Raw genomic sequence first — 17,337 nt, forward strand, 5'->3', positions numbered from 1 at the left:
TATATATATTGTGCTAAATTATGTAATATAAATTAAGATGAAGATCTTCCACAGCAAAGGGACATAGGGCATTTTTAAATTTTGAAAAAAAAAGACCCTAACGCTAACTTTAAATGAATATTAAATGTTGGTGGGATTGAAAACTAGTACAACCACTATGGAGAATAGTGTAGAGATTCTCTAAAAAAAAAGCTGGAAATAGAATTGCCATACGACCCAGCAATCCCACTGCTGTGCATACACACCGAGGAAACCAGAATTGAAAGAGACACGTGTACCCCAATGTTCATCGCAGCACTGTTTACAATAGCCAGGACATGGAAGCAACCTAGATGTCCATTGGCAGCTGAATGGAGAAGAAAGCTGTGGTACATATACCCAATGGAATATTACTCAGCTATTTAAAAGAATGCATTTGAATCAGTTCTAATGAGGTGGATGAAACTGGAGCATATTATACAGAGCAAAGTAAGTCAGAAAGAAAAACACCAATATAGTATATTAACACATATATATGAAATTTAGAAAGATGGTAACGATGAACCTATATGCGAGACAGCAAAAGAGATACAGATATAAAGAAAAGACTGTTGGACTCTGTGGGGGAAGGCGAGAGTGGGATGACTCACGAGAATAGCACTGAAACATGCATATTAACATGTGTGAAATAGATCGCCAGTCCAGGTTCGATGCATGAGGCAGGGTGCTCAGGGCTGGTGCAGTGGGATGACCCAGAGGGATGGGATGGGGAGGGAGGTGGGAGGGTGGGTCAGGATGGGGAACACATGTACACCCATGGCTGATTCATGTCAATGTATGGCAAAACCACCACAATATTGTAGAGTAATTAGCCTTCAATTAAAATAAAAATTTTTAAATGAATATTAAAAGTCCTGAAAAATAAGGCTATAGCAAAATAGTTGAAGGTTCATTTTTTTCACCAAAGTTAGGGAAGCTATATACACTAGGTAGCACACTGGTCCCAAATATATTTTCAACTGAAGCATTGAATCACTGAATCTTCAACCAGCCCTTAACAGAAACACCTCTAGTTTACTTCATTACCTCATAACTTGTTAGAGAATCGCGTCTTCATTCTATCTGAATATGGTACACCAGAAAACAAACTTCTCAAATCGTATGTTCTAATAGGTCTATAACGCTTTCTCTGTTGTCTTCTAGGGTGTTTTTTATTACCATTCTTCTTACTTCGTGCAACGCTGGAAGATGTCTGCACAGGTTGCTTAGGAGAAGAGCTTGCTATAGCTCGTGACTGCTTTTCAGCTCCTGCCGACAGAACTGAGGAGTTTGAGAGCATATTAGCTGGTTTCTTCACCTTCTTTAACCTACTAACATCAGGTTTTTTCTTCTTAACATGCATCCTAACGAAAGTGCTCCTGCACTGATATTTGTGACGCAAAAAAACAGAGTATTTTGGAATATACTTTTTAATTATATCACTTAGTTTGCTCTGAATCCAAATCGACCGTTTTTCTGAAGCAGTTCTGGTATTTTGCTGGGGAATAACTGATCTACAACCCTTTTTGGGAAAATCTGGCTTATTATTAGCCTTCCTTCTCTGATTTTTGCTTTTACTTTTCAAAAACCTTTTTCTAAATGATTTCGATGAAGTTTTGGCAACATCACGACTTGAAAAAGTTGACTGGAAATTACATTCTTTCGAAATTTCACTAGAACTAAAAACCTTGGATTTTTCTGGAAACACAGAAGATTCACTGGCCTCCTGTGTCTTTAGTTCATGTCCTACTGACACTGTCACGAAAGGTACTGAAGCAGAGCTTGGTACATAAGGATCATTATCTTCTGCATTAGAATTTAAGTGGCTAACATGCATTTCAACACAATTATTCCTGTCAGACCCTGGTACTTCTATGTTCAGAGAAGGATCGATTACAATCTGCTTATTCAATGGGTCATAACAATTAAAGGAACTCTGGTTAAATCTGTACTGTATGTTAATATTCCAATTATTTCTACTACCATGCTTCCTTTTAGAGAAGCTGTTGGATTCACCTTTCTTCAACTTAACATTTGAAGAAAGAATATAAATTAAGGTATTTGCTTGCAAAGGCTTCAAAACACTAATACCTGATTCGGGATTTTCATTTTTTTTAGCTTTCTCTCTTGATTTCCCGTCGTTTTGTAAAAGTAAATGCTTCCTTACTGGAGAGTCTTTCTCTTGTCCACTAATTCTTCTTTTTGCCCCTGGGTGACTTGTGAGATTGGTTTGAGTTCCATGGCTCACTTTTATAGCCTGGCCTTGAGAGGCTTCTCGCCATGTTTGTTCATGATTCCTCTCTGTTGAAGGATAATGATTAGGTTTATCTAAAACCACTGAAAAGTCATTAATATCTGAAATACCACCCACATTATCATCACAATCTGAGAGAACTTGAATTGATGTGGTGTCCTGATTGAGGTCAGTCCAGGTCATCTTTTTTTCTTCATTCAACAAATTTTTTTTTATTTTTCTCATCTCACAGTCGCTAACAAAGTAACAGTACAAATGACCTTTCTTAAATTCCTTCACAAGAGCACTCATTTGCACTTCATCTTCTTTCATTATCTGAGACCACGTTTTCCCCGCAAATGAAGGAGGGACGGGAAACAAGTCTTCAGGAAGTAGTTCATGAAGATCATCTTCTATGACCTCCTTTGCTTTTTCCAAGTTCCTTATAGAATCAACCATGGGAACAGAGTCTGAATGGGAATTATTATGGTTTGTTTCTCTCTGGTCAAAAGACATCTTCTTAAATAGGTTGATCTTATTAACAGCTTCTTGAGGCCGGTCATTGCCAGACTGGAGAGAAGGATCACACTGAAAATTCACCCCAGAACCACAAGGTTCACAGATCATACTTTCTAGATCAGTATGTTTTAACTTCAGAAGGTTTTCTTGATCAGGCACTTGATGGATCACCAATCCAGGAGATGCACTGAAATCCATTGCAGAAACACCAGATTCACAGCTCTTATCTTTTAGGCCAGTATTTTCTACATCTTTCCAAAGGCTGACTCCTTTGTCAACCTTCTGCTGTTGCTGAGTTACTGGCTGAGAAGTCTCCTCCCATTCAAAGTTTCTTTTCGGACCACTAGATTGACAGCTCTTATCTTTGGAGTCACTATATTTTGCCTTTTTCTTTTCAGATTCTTGCGACTGGTAAGTCATGGACTGATGAGAGGAATCAATTTGAAAACTCAGTTCAGAAACATAAGGCTCACAGCTTGTCTCTTCCAGAATAATATAGTCTTGCTTTTGCTTTACTACTTTGAAGACCTTTTTGGAATGGTTTGTCACTGATTGAGGAGAGGCTTCACAAACATATTTTAGTTCAGAATCACAAGAGTCACAGTTCTCATCTAGGTCAAAACTTTCTGCATTTATACAGCTGATTTCTTTGACAGTCCTTTGAGGTGAATCAATCGCTGGCTGAAAGGGGGTTTCAGAATCTGAAATCATTTCACAGTCATTATCACTTGCTGTCAGGTTCACAAACAGCATCTTATCTGTTTCTCTGTCTGACTCTTCAAGTTCGTTTATTACTATTTGAAGAGGAACATCAGAATCACACATTATTTCAGAATCCCTAGATTCACTAACCTCTTCTTCCATGCCAAGATGCTTTTGCATCTGAAGATTTATTTCTTTGCAAACCACTTGAGGTTGGTCAACTCCTAACTGAAGATGAACACCAGAATCACATTTTATTTCAGAAACACTAAGTTCACAGTTCTTACTTTCTAGGTCATTCTGATCCTCCTCTTGCAAGTTTATTTCTTTGACAGCCACAGTAGAATGACCAGCTACAAAGTCAACATTAGAATCATAACTTACTTCAAAATCACCTAGTTTGTATCTCTTATCTTCCAGGTAAATATGGTCTTCCTCCCAAAGACCTATTTCTTTAACAGCTTTTTTTTTATGCTGGCCAGTCACTGACTGAAGAGGACATTCAGAAACAAAATTTATCTTAAGACCACAAGGGTCATTGCTTTTATCTTCCAAATTGACCTGTTCCTCTTCCAAATCATGGTGTGGCTCAACCACTGATTGGAGAGGGGTATTTGAAACAAAAATGATTTCAGAATTATTAGGTTCATAGCTCTTAGCACTCAGACAAACAGGTCCGTCCCTCAGAAGATTCATTTCTGTAACAGCCTCTTGAACTTCATTAGCCACAGATTGAAGAGGTTCATCAGAAACAAAATTTATTTTTGAATCACTAGGTTTGACAACCTTATCTTCCAAGTCAACACGCTCCTTCAGAAGGTTTACCTTCTTAACAACTTCAGTTTGCCCAGCCACTGACTGAAAACGGGCATCAGAGTCAGATACAATTTCAAAATGCTTACGTTCATCTCTCTTATCTTCCACGTCAACTTCATCCCTCCAAGAGCTTACTTCTTTAACAGTTTGTCTAAGCCGGTTGGCCACTGATTGATGGGGGTCAACAGAATTAAAACTTACTTCAGAACTACAAGATTGATTGTGCTTATCTTCTAGTTCAGTATGCTTCTGCTCCAAAATACTTATCTGAGGATGATCAACTGCTGACTGATCCATGAGATCAGAATTCAAACTCACTGCAAAACAACCACCATCTTGCCTGTTCTTATCTTTCAAGTACACATGATTTTCATTCTTGAGGTTTATTCGTTTAACAGCCACTTTAGGTTGACTGGACACAGATGGAAGAGAAACATCAGAATTATGTATTAATTTATAATCATCAGGTTCATCAACCTCATTCTTCAAACTCATATCCTCTTCTTTCTGCACGTTTGTTTCTTCAACCACTTCCTGAAATTGTTCGGTCAATGGCTGAAGAGGGTCAGCAGAATCAAAATCTACTTTACCATCACTAGATTCATTGTTTGTATCTTCCAAATGAACATGTTTTTCCTTCAAAAGGGCTAGCTGAGGTTGGTCAATGACTGAATGAAGAGAGTTACTAGTATTCAGTTTTTTCTCAAAGCCTCTGGGTCCAGTACTTTCATCTTCTGGGTCAACATGGTCCTCCTTCAAAACAGTCGTTTGAGGTTTTTCATTCATTGACTGAAGAGGGACACCAGAGTCCAAAATTATTTCAGAACTACTACATTTATCACTCTTGTCCTCTAGAACAACACGTTCTTCTTTCTGAACACTTATTTCTTTAACAGTTATTTGAGGTCCAGTCATTGAATAATCAGAATCTAAACTTATTTCAGAATCACTATATTCAGCACTTTGACCTTTTAACTTAGCATGCTTTTCTTCTTGAAGCCCTAGTTCTTTCACAATCACTTCCGGTTTATGAGTTACTGATTGAAGAGGGACATCAATATCCAAGCTTGTTTCAGAAACTTTTAACTCATTCTTCTTATCTGTTAAATTTACATGTTCTTCTTTTTGGTTTATTTCTTTAATAGCTATGGAAAGATGACCAGTCACTAAATGAAAAGTAATACCAGATTTCAAACTGCTTTCAGAAGCAATAGGTACATTATCCTTATTTTCTAAGTGTATATTCTCCCTTTTCTGAAGGTTTCCTTCTTTAATAGGCTCTTCAGAGTGTCCAGTCATTGAACGAAAAGTATCATAATCAAAAATTTCAGAATCACTAGATTCATTTTCCTTATTTTCTAAGTGTACCCACTCTTCTTTTTCAGGATTTAGGTTTTTAACAGCTCCTTCTGGCTGGTTAATCACTGAGTGAAAAGGGATATAAGAAGCCAAACTTATTTCAGAACCAGTGGGCACACCATCCTTCTCTCCTAAGTGTGTACACGCTTCTTTCTGAATGAATGTTTCTTTAACCACTACTTCAGGTTGATAAGTCCCTGAATAAAGAGGCACATCAGAATCAAAAGTTATTTCAGAAACATAAGATTCACAACTCTTATTTTCCAGATCAATAGGATCCTCCTCATAAACAGTTACTTGAGATTGGTCAACTACTGAGTGAAGAGGACTATCAGAAAAAAAAGTTAGTTCAGAACTAATTGATTCAAAGCTCTCATCTTCCAGGTTAACATGCTTCTTACTTATTTCTTCAACATCCAGCTCAGGATACTCAGAAACTGACATAAAAGAAGAATCAGAGTCAAAAGTGGACTCAAAACTGGAACATCCATAGCTCTTAACTTCCATGTCAACATTTAATGCTTTCATATTTATTTCACTACAAGCACCTATAGGGTGAGATTCAAAACTGAGATCAGAAATGCCAGACTTAACACACTTTTTCTCCAGGCCAATAGCTACTTCCTGAGCATTCACCTCTTTAACTGCTACTTGAGATTGGGCAGGCACTAACTGAGAATCTGTTTTCATCAGATGGAACTTTATCTCAGGACCATGAAATTCACAGTTCACATCCACAAGGCCATTCTTTTCTTTCTGAAGATTGATATTTTCAACATCCTTCTGAGGTCCATCAGATCTGGCCTCAAGAGAGACATCACAATCAAGATGTGCTTCAGCACTACTGGGTTTATAATTCCTGTCTTTCAGAGAGACAAGCCTATCCTCCAGGTTTCTTTCACTGACAGCCACGTGAGCATGGTCAAAGACTGACTGAAGAGAAACGTCACCATCAAAACTTGTTTCAGAACAACTCGATCCATAGTTCTTATCAACCAAGCTCATGAGAACCTCCTTCCGAAGTTCTGTTTCTGTGACGGTCACTGGGAATTGGCCAGGCATTGACTGAAGCGAGAAAACAGAATCACCACTTATCTCAGAGCTTCTAGATCCATAGCTCATGTCAACCAAGCCAACGAGCGTCCCCTTAGGAAGGTTTACTTCTTTCTCAGGCTGTTGCGGGGAGTCATCAGTTGACTGAAGTGAGGCATCACAATCAAAATTCATCTCAGAATCACTGGATTCATAGCTTTCATCAACCAGCCTTGCTTTCTGAACACTTCCATCTTTCACTCGAGTTCTGCTGGTAGTCAACTGAAGGGAGTCATCACAATCAGAGTTTATTTCAGAAATATAAGATGTATTATTCTTATATTGCAAATCAGTATGTACTTCCTTTGAAAGGTTAATTTCCTCAGCAGTCCCTTTGGATTGGTCCATCAGTGAATAAAAAGAGGAACTGCCATCAAAACTTACTTCAGAAACTCTTGATTCACAGTTCTTATCTTCTTGGTCAGTTTGCTCCCCCTTCCAAAGGTCCGGTTCAGCCTCTTCACAGTGATCAGATGCTGACTGAAGAGAGCCACCAGCAGACTTCATTTCAGAACTCACTGAGATCTTCTGTTCCAAAAAGGCTGACTTGTTAAAAACCAAATGCTTTCCGTCCTGGTTATGATCCATATTAGGAAAGAATTTCTCATAGTGCTTTAGAATGTCATCTTCAAAGATTCCTTTATTAGAAGGCATGTCAGTTTTATTCAGGTTGACTACTGGACTTACTGCAAATTTAGAAAGAGATTCCAATTTTAAAGAGTTTTCAGTACCCACAAATTCATGGACTTTAAAGCCAGTTGACAAAGCTTTAGTCTGAGAATTTACATCTTCCTGTAAGGTCAACTTATCTGAATTTATACATAATGATTTTCTGTTTAACTCCTCAGGTTTCTGATATGGAACTGAAGAAGTTTCTGGATGGGATGGTAGCATAGGGTTTCTAGAGCCCTTGTCTAGCTGTTTAAGGTATTTGTCAACTTTGTTTGGGTCACATTTGTTAACTGAATCCAAATGGACTCCAAGTGATAAACCAGTAGTAGTGTTAGCTGTAACTGGTCTTTCATGAGAACTTTCAGGTAAACAACTAACAAGAGCATTAGAAATCGCTGATGAACAGATTACACTTTGTCTGTTATTTGTACTGTGACCAAGACCTACTGGATTAAACTCTTTCATACTGCTCCCAACTTTATGAATGAACTCCAAGGGATGCTGTTGTCCTTTCTCCAGTTTTTGAATAACTGATGGTCGATCTGAAACACTATGTATATATCCCTGAGGCCTAGAATAAAACTTTTCAACGGGTTCAGATGCCTTGGTAGATATCTCTTCTCTGACTCCAGCAGCATCCTCGGTCTTTATTTCAGGACTAAAATTATCATTAGGAACCACTTCTGAAGGTGACACAGTAGTCATATGAAATCTCTCATTTTGCATTGATCTAAAAAATAAGGGGGAAAAATTCCATAAAAATATTTTAATATCCGTTTAAGATTTTTCAATGCATAATAAATGCTATGTTCTTTCTATCCTGGGCCAGATTCCTAGAACAAAGAGTTTCAAAATAAATTAATTTTGTAACATTTGGCTAAGGACAGAAAGGAAGGTAGAATCATAAAATCAAACAAGTTGGAAATCCCAAAGGATTCTATGAAACCAGCATCACCCTGTTGCTATACCAAACAAAGATATCACACACACAAAAAAAATTACAGGTCAGTATCACTTCTGCATTGATACATAGACACAAAAATGCTCAACAAAATATTAGCAAATCAAATCCAACAATTCATTAAGTGGATCATACACCACAAACAAGTGGGATTTACCCCAAGGATGTAAGGATTTTTCAATATCTGCAGAATCAATCACTGTGGTATACCACATTAACAAACTGAAAAATAAAAACCATATGATCATCTCAATAGATGCAGAAAAAGCTCTTGACAAAATTCAGAATTTATGATTTCAAAAAAACTCTCCAGCAAGTAGGCATAAAGGGAACATATCTCAACAAAATAGGCTGTATGTGACAAATCCACAGCTAACATCATACTCAACAGTGAAAAATCTAAAGCATTTCCTCTAAGACAAGACAAGGATGAACAAGACAAGGATGCCCACTCTCACCATTTTTATTGAACAGTTTTAGAAGTCTTAGTCACAGAAACTAGAGAAGAAAAAGAAACAAAAGGAATCCAAAATGGAAAGGAAGAAGTAAAACTGTCATTGCTTGCAGATGACATGATACTATACAGAGAAAACCTTAAAGATACCACTAAAAAAAAAATTAACACTCATCAATGAATTGATAAGGTTGCAGGATACAAAGTTAATATACAGAAGTCTACTGCATACACTAACAATAAACTATCAGAGAAATTACAGTAACAATCCCATCTACCACCACATCAAAAAAGAATGACATACCTAGGAATACACCTACCTAAGAAAGCAAAAGATCTGTACTCAGAAAACTGTAAGACACTGATGAAAGAAACTGACAGAGATACAAACAGATGGAAAGATACACTGTGTTCCTGGAAGAATCAATGCTGTTAAAATGAACATACTACCCAAGGCAATGTACAGAGTCACTGCAATCCCTGTCTAAACACCAAAGGTTTTCTTCACAGAACTAGAACAAATAATTTTAAAAGTTGTATGGAAACACAAAAGACCCTCAACAGCCAAAACAATCTCGAGAAAGAAGAACAGAGTTAAAGGAATCATGCTTTCTAACTTCAGGCTACAGTAATCTAAACAGTATGGTACTGGCACAAAAATAGATACATAGATCAATGAAACAGAACAGTATTCAGAAATAAACCTACACACTTATGCTCAATCTATGAAAAGTGGAAGTCACTCAGTTGTGTCTGCCTCATTTGGGACCCCATGGGGTCCCAAATGTAGCCTGCCAGGTTCCTCTGTCCATGGAATTCTCCAGCCAAGAACACTGGAGTGGGTTGCCATTCCCTTCTCCAGGGGATCTTTCCAACCAAGGGATTGAACCTGGGTCTTCTGCATTGCAGGCAGATTCTTTACCATCTGAGCCACCAGGGAAGCCCAAATCTATGACAAAGGAGGCAAGATTATATAATGGAGAAAAGACAGTCTCTTTAATAAGTGATGCTTGGAAAACTGAATAGCTAGCTACATGAAAAAGAATGAAATTAAAACTTTCTCTTAACACCATACACAAAAATATACTCAAAATGGATTAAAACCCTAAATGTAAGACCAGATACTATAAAACTCTTAGAGGAAAACATAGGCAAAACACTGACATAAATCACAGCAATATGTTTTTGGATCCATCTCATAGAGCAATGGAAACAAAAGCAAAATTAACAAACAGGACTTAATTAAACTTTAAGGCTTTTGCACAACAAAGGATATCATCAACAAAATACAAAGACATCAAGCATACCCAAATTTAGAAAACTTCCTACAAAATAACTGGTCAGTACTCTTCTAAAAAGAGTCAAGGTCTTAAAAGCAGAGACAGACTAAGGATCTACTCAAGATTATGGGAAAGTACAGAAATGTACTTTCAATGTACATTTGAAATGTACTTTCAATGTACAATTCAATGCACTGAGTGGTCCTGGATGGAATGCTGGTCCCAAAAAAGGACATTAGTAAACACAACTGGCAAAATCTGAATCAGTTCTATAAATAGTATGGTATCATGGTGATTTCATGGATTTGATCACTGTACTGTGATTATTTTATTTTTCTTATTTATTTTTGGCTGCACTGGGTCTTCCTTGCTAGCATGCAGCCTTTCTCTAGTTTCGGGGAACAGGGCTACTCCTCCTTGAGGGGCACAGGCTTCTCACTGCGCTGGCTTCTCTTGTGGTTGAGCACAGACTCTAGACCCGCGGGCTTCAGCAGTTGAGGCTCCTGGGCTCTAGTTGTGGCACACAGGATCAGCTGCTCCATGGCATGCAGAATCTTCCAAGACCAAGGATCAAACCCGTGACCCTTGCACTGGCAGGCAGATTCTTATTGACTATCACTAGGGAAGTCCACTGCAGTTATTTTAGATTTAACATTTGGGGAAGCTAGGTGAATGTTACACAAGAAGAATTCCTTGTACCAGTTTTGCAACTAAATTTTTGTAAGTCTGAAATTATTCTAAAATGCAAAGTTAAAAAATATTTTAATGTCTATAAACTTTAGCCCAAGAGTTCACAGTCTAGAAATCTACTCCACAGAAAGAGCTGCATGACAAATATATTTGTTGAAGCATTGTTTATATACACTATAAACTGGTAATTTATACTGACCTCAAGATAGGTTAATTCCATCTTTCCACCAGCTAAGAAAACAAATATTTTTTTCCTAACTTATCCCCATCATAACTTTTTCCTTATTTGCTAAGTTTTAGGTTGGTGACTTGCAACGTGTTCAAAAAGTTTATCCTTTATTCTGATGCTAGGATTAAAGTCAACTAATACTGTACAGGTGTGCTAATGATCTACGTTGCTTTATCTTATACAGTGTAGCAGCAATCAGAATACATAATCTGATTTTCTACCAAAGTTCTTCAACACAGGACATTAACTTTTTAAAATGTTATCAAAATATTTCTTTTTACTAAAACAATCAGTATATACTAATAAAAGAGTAAACTGTCAAGATACTGACAAATTATAAAAATAATCGATTCTATTTTACAGAGTAACATAGAGTTAGCAAATAGTTCCATTAATGTGGGATTAATTTTTACCTTGACTATCCTCACTTGGCTACTATCACCAACTTTTGGTTACTAATCATGTTAAAGTTATGTTTGTTCCCACCTTTTTACCCTGCTTAACCCTGCGACATTCTTGATGATACACAATTATTTACTGGCCTGACTTTTCTTTAGAAAAAGCATACATAGTCCCTATCTTTTAGAGTGAGATTTTTTTTTTACTTAACTTAGGAAAACTTTTTAAACAATTGCAAAGATAAGTTACTAGATAAAGGTTCACTTTATATTCCCTGATTCAAAGATTCACTTTAGGAAATATTAGGATGTTAACACAAACATCTACTGTAATATATAACTAGGTACTAATATTCCCTAGAGAAGGGCATGGCAAAAAAAAGAAAAAAGAAGGGCATGGCAACCCACTCCAGTATTCTTGCCTAGAGAATCCCACGGACAGAGGAGGCTGGTGGGGCTACAGTCCATAGGGTTGGACAGAGTCGGACATGACTGAAGCAACTTAGCACACATGAATATACTAATATCATTTCACTCAGTTACTCTACCTGCTTTCTTGATAATCACATGGGTGGTGCTGCAGTACATCCTGCAAGAAACGTTCCATCAAACTAGCAGCACCCATCCGTTGTCTTTTCTGTGTGATCAAGGATCTGTGATGGTCACTGGATATATGCTAGGAAGTAAAAAGAAAATGAATATTTCTAAATATTCTAATGGGTAAACATACTAATGGGTAATACTCATTAGTAGTGAGAGCATCACAATATAGATTCATCATACTCCTGGTAAAAGTATAAATTGATATACCCTTTATATAAAGCAATTCTAAAATACGCATCTGAAAACCATTTAAGGGGAGCGCAAATCAATGCAGAATAATAGAGGACATGGAGCTCACTTCTCCCCATGAACATATCAAAAATACATCTACATGTGAAACAATTCTCACTGAAAACTAACCGGAAATGAGTTAAAGGACTCCTGCACAACCATGGCTGTAAGAAAGATAAACAGGAAGGGCATGAAGGGAAGACAAACACGCAAGTGGTCTGTACCTGTGCTCAGGGGAGGGGATTCAAAGGCAAAGGGAGACCAGTCTCTCTATCAGAAGGGTAAATGACCCATACAACCATTCTGTTTTTCACTTTTAGTACAGTATTCAATAGATTACATGTTACCCAATCATTATAAAATAGGTTTTACATTAAATGATTTTGCCCAACTGTTGGCTGATGTAAGTATTCCAAGTACTTTTAGGGTAGGCTAGTTAAGTTGTGATGTTCAGTAGGTTAGGTGTGTTAAACGCATTATCAACTTAAGAGACTTAAAAATTATGATCAGGATGTAATCCCACCCTTCTGCCTCGGGGTCTCTATCCTTGCTATCCTGTCCCTCTAACCTAGAAATTCTGCCCCCCAAGATATAAGCAAACCCTATCCCCATATTCCATTCAAATCTCAGCTCAGATGTCACTTCTGTAACCTCACCTGGCCACTCTACCTAAAATCGCACCTTCTTCCCTATTTTATTTTCCTCATATCATTTATCACAATCTGACACAGTATGTGCTAAATTTATGTGATTACTTATTTTCTGTCTTAGTGCATCAAACTGTAAGCTCCATGAATAAAAGAAACTGATTTTGTTCATAGCCATATCCCTACAAGCCACATCTCCTCATTAACAGAGTCTCAATATGGTCTGTTAAATGAATTTGTGTAAAAGAAGGGAAAGTTACAAGTAGGTCCTTTGTGGTATAACCATAGTAATAGGATCTTCTCACCTGCTCCAGGTTATTATAGAATACACAACAAAAACTGCAATATCCTGATCTGTTCTGCATGTTGAAAAACCAAAGTCAGATGGCTATTGTCCTTGAATACTCAAACTGGAAGAAAAGAAAAATGACAAAAACACAATAATTCCTTACTACCATGAGAAAGATAGCTATGATAACATCATAGAAACAGAAATTCATTCATGAATCCTACTCACTAGTATTTCTAATAATTATGAGGATAGGAAAGGCTACCATGAGCTACTGAACCAATCAGTGAGCCTGCAATTAACTGAGACATTTCTTTCTTTCTTTAAATTGAGGAATATTTACTTGATGCACAATGTAAGTTTCAGGTGTACAACATAGCACAATTCACAATTTTTAAAGGCTATATTCCATTCATAGTTATTATAAAATATTGGCTATATTCTGTGTGTTGTACTACAGATCCATGTAGCTTATCTATTTTATACATAATTCTTTGTATCTCTTAATTCTCTGCATTTATCTTGCCCCTCTTTTCTTCCCTTTCCACCCTGGTAACCACTAGTTTCTTCTCTGTATCTGCTCATCTGTTTCTTTTCTGCTATACTCACTAGTTTATTTTTTAGATTCCTCATATATGTGGATATATATGATATCATACAGTATTTGCCTTTCACTGAGACCTATGCAATCTTCTAACAGAACAGTGTCTTGCCAATATTTGAAGCCTAGATGATTACATTTTTACTGATTTCCTGATAAGTTGTTAAGAATTATCAGGAAGTGGTTCACTATTGAATACAGTACTCAATTTATAAAGACAAATTACTATTCCTAAATTGTTAACTATAGTATACTTACTATACTGTAATGAAACATTAATTTTTCCATCATGTTTCTACACAAAATCCCAGATCATGTGTCATATATAACATCTTATTCTCTATCATGAGAGTAAAGATACCACGTTTATTTTCTGCTTAATCCACAAAGAGGCAGATTTTAAAACAATTTATCCAACGAAGTTGCTAAAAAACAAAATAGCAACCAATATAGCCTCTGAAGCAAAAGATATTTCTCTTCTGACAATTACAAAATGAATCATGAAGATTTTTTTCCAACTAGTGGAAATCCAACAAAAATTTCTCTTAATGAGAAACAATAAGAGACAAAGGAATAGTTTATTTGTTAAATATGAACAGTTTATTTATTAAACAAATAAAGAATAGCTTCCAAGTTTCAACCCTCAAGCCCAAAACTGTAATCCTTCAACACTTCATAATATAGTGATTTCCAAGCCAGGCTGAATATAAAAATCATCTTCCGAAATTCTGATTTAGTAAATCTGGGAATAAAGCTTAGAATTTAGAATTTTTTAAATTTCTTTACATACTCATTTATACAAAATGTAACAAATTTAAGTAATAAATCCAATACAATGTAGCTTTTTGCTGTTTTGTGAAAGTGAAAATAGGATTTTTAAGAATTTCATTAAGATTTTAATTCTTTTAAACACTCTTAACTGTCAAAAAATATAAAGAGAATGATCCTGTAATATTGAGTATTTCTGATAAGACTGTCTGCAACAGAAAAAGTTTATTCACTAAAATCAGTGTTCAAACATTGAAATCACAACCTTAAACCCAATGAGAATAACAAAACTTCATTAAATCAAAATTCTATTATAACATTCACTTACCCATTACTTTTTATTATGAGAAACTTTGACAGTGTCTGACTTCTCACTTATAAGGAAAATAAATCAATTAAATCAGCCTCTGAAATAAAGAATATTAAAGAAATTATTTACTTAAAATTTTATCTTTCTTCTTTTAATTTACTTACTAACCTGAAGCAACAAAATGGAAGAAATTTTAAGTTGCATTCACAGATATGGCAATTTTCAGGCTGAGATAACTCTAGAGTTTAAACCTAAACTCTGAAAATAGTTAAATAAACTTTTTAGTGCTTTATTTAAAATATAATCAAAACATTCATTGAATAAAAGGCAAAATGAAAGTATGTCTACCATCTCACACACATGCGCGCAAAATTTAAATTTTTTTTATCTTTAACCCTTATGGTAACTCCCAAGGCATTATTACCTGCCATTTCCATCATCTCTAGTGCCATATATATGCCACAATGAAACAGACCTACAATAAACCAAAAGCACCCATTGGCATTTTGAAAAATTCACATGCTAGGACCCCAAAAACATGGAACCAAAATCCCCTGGTAGAAAGCAGGCACATGCATATTACACAAATTTAAAACATTCCAAGACAATTCTGATATAGGTTGAACCAATAACATGTCATTTTTCATGTAGTAACAAAATCCTTAAAGGTACCATTTCTTTGGAGCCTGGGATGACACATTAAATGACCAAATGGCTCTTTTTATACAAACTCTGAATTCTATGGTACCCGGTATTTTTATAAAGTAACGTATCATTTACCTTGAGCAGAAAAGATCAGATATTTCATCAGCTATATTTAGTCCTGGCAAACATCTATAAATCAAAATAAAACTGTTTAACAAAAAAAAAAAGATAAGCCCTCTAAGTGTCTACCGTTAACCAAATAAACACCCTCAAGTCACAATTTAAGTTTGAAAAGTGATACAATTATGTTTCAAATAACAAAAGAAAAATAATTAACTTTTGAACACAAAGCACTTTACATACTATGACTCACTGAATCCCACATGACCTCTTAAGATGTTCTGGAACAGAGCAACTCTGATGGTTCACTGAACCCACCGTCAAACACTTCAGATCTCTGGGTTCTGGGAACAGTAGCTGTAAGAACGCAAGGCACACCTGTGCCTCTGGTAGGGTTAAGAACAAAGAGGCCATCAAACCCAAAATGAACTTCAGGAGAAATTTCTTGAAGAAATATTTATGTAAAATTTAAGTTTGGGTCTTGTATTAACCACGCCAACACCTGGCTCTTGTGTTAGTTTTAGTTTTTAAAAAAATACTGTCAATTCCCTATCGGCTATCTATATCAATTGACAATTCAGCCAAATTATCCATTTTTTATTCCTCCATATTGTTATGAGCTAAGTGTTGACCCCCTGTTATTCAAGATCACTGGTTAACAAAAAAATTCCAACACTTGGACTCAACACCTGACACCACTGTCTGATCAAGAAATAAACATTTAGCTCCTACCCCAGGCAAAGGTCCATCCATGCTAGGAGCATGAAGGGATAGAAAGAAATATAAGACAAGCTTTCTTGCTCTCAGTAAGTTTAAGTGGAACTAAGAAATAAACATAAAAATATGAGGTGGTATCTGAGAAATGTCTAGGCACAAATAAATACGTGCAAACGGGTTTAGTTGCAAAATTCAGTTTTAGTTGCAGGAACCAGGATGTCACAGCACATATGGTTTTATAACTGGACATTGGGAACCACACAGAATTTGCTGACACAATTGTCAGGAAGAGATATTCCAAGTATCACAGAGGTAAAAGTACAAAAGCAAGAAAGTATGAGGTACCTTGGGAGATGGTACGTTGACAAGTTCAGCTGGAGGTAAGTTTTCACTTAAGAATTTAAGTGGCATTAGAGCAAGAAAAGTAGACTGAAGTTTGACATAATAGGATTTAAAAGCAGACCAAAGTTTTAGACCAGGGATCCCCAAACTCTGGGATCTAATGCCTGATTTGAGGTGGAGTTGATGCACTAATAAAAGAAAGAAATCAGTGTACAATAAACGCAGTGTGCTTGAATCATCCCAAAACCCATCTCCCTCGCCCCCTTTGTCCGTGGAAAAACTGTCTTCCACGAAACCTGTCCCAGGTGCCAAAAAGTTTGGGGACCCCTGATTTAGACCATATCTTTAGGCAGCATATAAAGTTTTTGAAAAGCAGTGTATTCAGAGATGCTTTAAGAAAATTCTAGAACAACAGTTCTTTCCTACTCAAAGATGTTTTTCACAGGATTAGGAATATAGCTTTAAACTATTGAGCACCATTTCCTAGAATACTGAAGAATTAGTTAATACCCAAAACATTTAAGTTCAAAGAGTCAGTATCCCTTGGAGCAAAGACTTAGTCCCATTTATGCTAATAAATTAGGAAAACACACATTAACTTTTTTAAGAAATGACTTTTATTAATTTTATTATGAAATTTA

General features: G+C 36.2%; 1 protein-coding gene across 1 annotated transcript in view; it reads right to left on the reverse strand.

Annotated features, from left to right (window-relative positions):
* The window catches only part of ZDBF2 (zinc finger DBF-type containing 2), a 46,081-nt gene extending 32,812 nt beyond the window's left edge, over window positions 1-13,269 (reverse strand). The window contains exons 1-5 of the mRNA XM_065928928.1: window positions 13,210-13,269; window positions 11,972-12,099; window positions 5,507-8,141; window positions 5,070-5,374; window positions 1,198-4,952 (exon numbers count right to left, since the gene is read on the reverse strand). Coding sequence (XP_065785000.1) covers window positions 1,198-4,952; window positions 5,070-5,374; window positions 5,507-8,141; window positions 11,972-12,099; window positions 13,210-13,269 — 6,883 coding nt within the window. The remainder of the gene's footprint in view (window positions 1-1,197; window positions 4,953-5,069; window positions 5,375-5,506; window positions 8,142-11,971; window positions 12,100-13,209) is intronic.
* Window positions 13,270-17,337: the final 4,068 nt, after the last annotated feature.

Source organism: Muntiacus reevesi, chromosome 3, assembly GCF_963930625.1.
Source record: "Muntiacus reevesi chromosome 3, mMunRee1.1, whole genome shotgun sequence".
In the NCBI taxonomy this organism is placed as follows: domain Eukaryota; kingdom Metazoa; phylum Chordata; class Mammalia; order Artiodactyla; family Cervidae; genus Muntiacus; species Muntiacus reevesi.